Here is a 5,628-nt window from a genome sequence, read left to right on the forward strand (position 1 = left end):
CCCCCCGCCCTGGTTGTACCTTACATACAACGTCTCCAGAACACCCATCGTCCCCGCCTTTGGCACGGCTCCGCGCGCAGAGCTCACGGCTCGATAAACGTGCACTGTGCGCACATCACGCGCGCGCATACTAGAAATTCAAACCATATCTCTTTTACTGCGGGACATAATCGACTTGTCGGGAGCCGGTGATGTTTGTTGAACCAGAACGCTCCGTTGCTCACGTCGCGTCGGCTCGGCAGTTATTTGCTGCATATGTGTGTGTGTGCCTTGCCTCTGTACGTCGATCTGTGTGTGTGTGTGTGTGTGGCGTGAGGCACAGCATACATAAACCTTGTCTCGGTTTCCAGAGTTGATAATGAATCAGGAGTATGTGATTGGAAGCTTTTTGCGCCGCTTTAAACCCTTTTCTGGTGTGTGTCGAGCCCGCGGCTGCGAGCGCCCTATCGGCTTTAGCCGAACACACGTGGATGCTGCTGACAATCTCCCCAGATTAGACAACACTCTGGGGGCGTGTCGCGCCCCGCCCGCACGGCCCCCGCACCCGCCGCGTCCAGTCCAGCCCGGTCCAGCTGATCCAGAAGGACCCGCCATCAGAGCTCACAAGCTAGGGACTTGTTCTAGTTCCGGTCACGATCTCGGTTGCGATCCCCTCAGATTTATTTTTCAGATGAACACTAACATTTTGGGGTACATTATCCGATATCGGTTCCCGGCTGGAAGTCAAAAGTCGAAAAAGTTGCGAGCTCTCTAATGACCCTCCAGCGTGGTGCTCTTCGATCCCCGACCTTCTGATGGCTGAACCAAGGAGGTAAACCGGAGATCGGGTTGCGGGGTTGCTGAGCTGATGCTTATCACGTTCCCTGCGGCATGACCACAATGTGGTCAACTTCCCATATGTTAAATCATAGGCACCAAAAATCCGCCGCAGGGAACGTGTTAAGGGTGGGGTGGGGGTGGGTGTGGTGCAAAGTAGCGGATTTTTCTCGAAAAGGGATAAGTTCTTATTAATGCGACTTCATCCTATCCTTCACGATCTGACGAACTGCTTACTCTGTAGTACAGGCAGTGGTAGGATTCATATTATGACTTCTCTATGTTTTCTATGGACAAGAAATATTTGCCAAAATGCTTTGCGGTGCAATTTTGTCGTTCCTTTAAGCTGATTAATGCCTTCTACCAGCCAGCTGTTATACTCCTCCTCGGCGTTGTCGCGCTGTCTGTCAAATATCCCGCCACCATTACTCCGTTGGCGCCATAAAGGCTGCAACGTTACACAAATGACATTTCACAGAATAATTTCGGGGAGAAAACACTATATTTCTGCTTCGCACAATACGGTTTTAATTGCATTATAACATTGTGGAGTTATTTACTTACTTATCAACGACATTCTCTTGAAATGTATTCTTTTCGACAACAGACATTATTTTATAGGTTGGCAGCATTTTCCTGTTTACATCTTGTTTTTGTTTGCAGCTGTTCTGTGTTGTTGATGTTTGATGTTTTTCTGTGACAAAGCCCATTCCGGCGAATTCATATGAAATGGCTCGTAAGTGAAAAATTAGTTTATTTATTCTTTCTCCAGGTTTGTCGCGAAATGTTTTCTCTGTGAGCACCTAGCCATTTGGTAGTTTTAAGTCTGGCTGGTACTCTTGGCTTTTGAACTGTACTTTCATTTCTGCCCCAAAACATTAGTTATTTACTTCATTTTATCTCTTTTGCTCATATCCACTTTTTAAACAACTATCGAATACGTTCAAATATTTCATTAATTGCATTAGTTGTACTCTGTATGACATTGTCAAGAGGAGTTTATGGTAGTTCGAGTTGATGCTTAACCTAATACAGCTCCATGTGTGAGGTTAAGTTTTCTTCTAGTGTAATAGAACTAAAAATTCTATCGACATATTACTGTCAGATTCTATATGAACCTTTTTGTTTTCAGGGACACGAATTGAACCTTGGCAAGGAGAAGATTCAGTGTGGAAAGATTCATCTCTATCCACCATCATTCCTTTAAAAAGAAACTCGCCCAACAAAGCTCTGTATCCAACTCATACTGTTCTTAAGACAAACCATCTCTCCAACTCAAATGGAGTATCCACCTCTCTTACATCTTCTCAGAAATATCTCTCTGACATTTCTCTCCATGGTGTTCCTTCATCTAAATTTGCTGATTCATATCCGAGCCATGTCACATCACATCATAAATCCAAATCGAAGTTGCATGTAGCACGGAAACGCTCATCCAAATCTAGCCATCACCATCATAAAAGTATTGACAATGTTGAATTTGAATCTGCTGCGGTCAAAGTGCTCTCAGCCCTTCAGCTGTCTACTAATAGACAGACTAGCACGAGGAACTTACTGGAACTCCCAGATGGTGATACACGTAAAAACATGGTATGTTTTAATTCTGGCTATTCTTTTCCTTTAATTTTACTTTAACTTTAATTAATTATCACATCTTTATTACAAATGTTAACAATTTCTGAACTATTTTCTTGTAGATTCCAAAAGTGGTGCTCCGGGACATTGGCTATGTCCTGCGAAAGGCGTGCCCAAACTTAAATGTTTCACCAACAAATGATTCAGATAAATTTGTAAGTGTTTAATTTTGTTGAAGTTTATATGAAGTCTCATAGAAAAGGCTAGAGTACTGACACAAAAATTACTTGAAGCCTACATGGCACCACTCTACAGTGTTGCCAGATGTCTTCTGCTTGGTTTTTGTGTTAGGTTAGCTGAAGTGTTTCATGGCCCATTCTTGTGTTGTTAAACCAATTTCATATTACATTACAGAAACTATGTTTAATTTTGAAATTACAATAGTATTCCTTAAACTTATTATATTAGCAGTTACTAGATCTCAGTTTCATTTAGAAATTCAAGGTCTTGTCTTATGCGTAATATTCCATGAGGCTGGAATTAGAGTTATTTTAACCAAAACTAGTTCCACTGATTAGTTGTAGATGTTTCTAAAATTAGTTTGGCAAAAGACATTATTCAAATGAAAAGTTCAATCTTAATGAAGCAATCCAGTCAAATTCTCGTAAAGCTGAAATGCAGACGAATCCAGGGAACATGGAAAAGGAAGTCACCGTGTTCAAGCACATTTTCTTGTTCCCCACATTCCTCTTCTTTTCAGCTTTACCTGGACTGCTTCATTGTGGCTAGTAGCAACATGGTCACATGAGGGAAAATTGTTTCTTCTCATGTTCTCTCACTTGTGCATTGCCTGAAGTGATATAGTATCTTAAGATTCAACTTTTTGTTTCCAGGCCCAGTCTTCTGACTCTCCTCCATCACCTTCACCTGCATCAGTATTTCTTGCTGACAGTGAGTCAGAAAAAAGAGAGTCGATTGCTTACGATTCAAGTAAAACTACTTTAGTTGATCTTGATAAGGATCCTGAATCGACCGTATCTGAAACGCCTCTGCCTGCAATGTCCCCTACAAAAATATTCCAAAGCATAAACTCTGCCCTTGCTGTGAGCCCAAGAAAAAATTATGAGACATTAGAGAAATCAGCCTTGAATCTCCCTTCATTTGATGTCTTGGGTGCTATGGCACCTACATTTACTAATACAGGTGCCCCCCATTCCTTCTCTTCTAATGCATCTCAGTCCATCAAACCACTCCCATTTGTCCCATCATTTCCCATTTCAAAAACAACCAGATCTGTGTGTGCAAGTCCTCCTTTAACTGATTCTCCTTTAGATGAACGCATAGATCCTCCCAAAGAGTCCTCCCCTAAGACAGAACCGTTAGGCTCAATAAAGCCACCGGCAAACAAATCCACATGCCACATCAAATTTGGATTTTTAGGTTTTCCACAAGAAGATGGAAGGAAGTACGTGTCTTGATTGCAAATCCATAAATTTACCTACAATTTGTCTGAAACTTGTAACATTTAACAAAACTGTAACATTTCATTCCAGATTACGGAAAACACGCTTTCATGTTAACACCAACATTTTAGCATCCTCTCTTGATCTTCTGGACCTTCACAAAAATATAGAAGTTTCAACAGGTACTTCTTAACTATGTATTTCTTGTTTCTAACCACCATGATTTACTGTAACGTCAATATGCTCTTGTTGCAGGAAGTCCTTATAGTTGCTCGTTCTGCGATATAGTTTTCTCAAGTGTGAAACATTGCAAATACCACCAAAGTGTTATATCTTCCGAAGTGACTGATGTCACAGATGTTCAAGAAGGTATTGAAGAGGGCTTTTATGTCTTTATTTTTATTCTATCCCTCAAACATACATAGATTTTGCTAATTTGAAAAATCACTTTATTTGTTGTAGATGGATTTTGGCTATGTCCGTGGTGTCCTATCATTGCACTGTCCTCCGAGTTCTTTAGCAGCCACAAAGAAGTTTGCCGTGAGAAAGGCCGCTGTCATCAGGAGCTGAAACCCTCTTCTGTTAGGAAAAATGCGTCAGCTTCCTCCAGGCGCCGCAGCAAACCCCCTCCAAACACAAACAATACAGTAGCATCTCCTGTCAAAACCAATAGCTTTAAAGTTTTTCATGGTCAAATAATCCCCGTTAATTTATCTTAGATTTTGTCTCATCTGTTTCATATTCATATTTAGTTTGACTTATGGCTGTTGGATATTTTAGCTTTTATTGTAATGAATTGGTGAGGTCAGCATAACACTATTAAGTTTTACAGAGCACACCTATGTGTAGACTCTCACCTAGTCACTATTATTACTATTAATTTTTTTTAACTAGTTGGAGATCTGATACTCTTGTCTTGAGACCCATTCAAGTGCAGTACCAGCTGCTTTTACCTAATTTGATTTGATCATTGGTCAATGTATTGACATGTATTTCCATTTTCATAAAATATCAACATCACTCTTGTTTATCTCATCCTCTTTTAATTCCAACCTTGGTAAAGGTTAAGGTTTACATCCCGTCGCCTGTCATACAAGATTTGTTTTGCAAACTGTTTTGCAGGTGGTTGTAAAGTCATTGTTTTATAATTCTGTTTGTTTTGTTGAAGTCCTGATACATGTGTTTCTGTGAGAGGTGAACAAAAAATGAGAGAAGATAATTCTTTTGATTGTTCTTTATCTTTGGAATGATAAAAAATTGTTTCTTGACAATTTCTTCATTTATAATCAAAAATAAATAATATGACTAAGGACTACAGGACTAATAACATTTTTCAGGTAACATAAAGGGTTTCAGCTCAAAATGTTAAAATTAAATACGATATAAGTATCATAGTATTCTGTAAAAAATCAGTAACATAACATACAAAAACAATTTCAATGTTGAGCATTATAGGTGGTAACCTCTTCATTGATTTGGAAAAATCAGGAACTGAGCAACTTGAAAGCAGTATCAGCTTGTTTATGCTCATAAACTGTATAATCTGCTACCCCAGCATCAATTAATTAGTCAAGTTTTTTTTAAAAAAATTCCTAAATCACTGTTATATTGCTTTTAGTTTAGTTAGTTAGATCATTTATATTTTATAACTTGTACACTTGAAGTTGTTGCAGAAAGACTGTTTTTAAAGCAATTTAAGGTCAGCTTATAAGAACCCTGAACTACTTATAAATTAAAACAATGTCAATCCTATAAAATATCTAAATTTCATTGT

At 39.3% G+C, this 5,628-nt stretch overlaps 1 protein-coding gene across 1 annotated transcript; it reads left to right on the forward strand.

The window, feature by feature from the left end:
• Positions 1-1,403: 1,403 nt before the first annotated feature.
• LOC113212907 (uncharacterized) lies at positions 1,404-5,166 on the forward strand. The gene is made up of 7 exons (XM_026431766.2): positions 1,404-1,552; positions 1,949-2,406; positions 2,514-2,606; positions 3,285-3,856; positions 3,945-4,036; positions 4,110-4,223; positions 4,317-5,166. Exons 1-7 carry the CDS (start codon positions 1,546-1,548, stop codon positions 4,571-4,573), a joined length of 1,593 nt encoding a protein of 530 aa, XP_026287551.1. The 5' UTR covers positions 1,404-1,545; the 3' UTR covers positions 4,574-5,166.
• The last annotated feature ends 462 nt before the right edge of the window (positions 5,167-5,628 follow it).

The sequence above is a fragment of the Frankliniella occidentalis genome, unplaced genomic scaffold (assembly GCF_000697945.3).
Source record: "Frankliniella occidentalis isolate FOCC.00 unplaced genomic scaffold, Focc_3.1 Scaffold310, whole genome shotgun sequence".
In the NCBI taxonomy this organism is placed as follows: Eukaryota; Metazoa; Arthropoda; class Insecta; order Thysanoptera; family Thripidae; genus Frankliniella; species Frankliniella occidentalis.

Excerpts from the sequence above, each read along its gene's own strand:
- LOC113212907 (XM_026431766.2), top strand. Across the intron at positions 2,607-3,284 it reads CAAATGATTCAGATAAATTT|GCCCAGTCTTCTGACTCTCC; the intron begins GTAAGTGTTTAA and ends TTTTGTTTCCAG. Across the intron at positions 4,037-4,109 it reads AAATATAGAAGTTTCAACAG|GAAGTCCTTATAGTTGCTCG; the intron begins GTACTTCTTAAC and ends CTCTTGTTGCAG.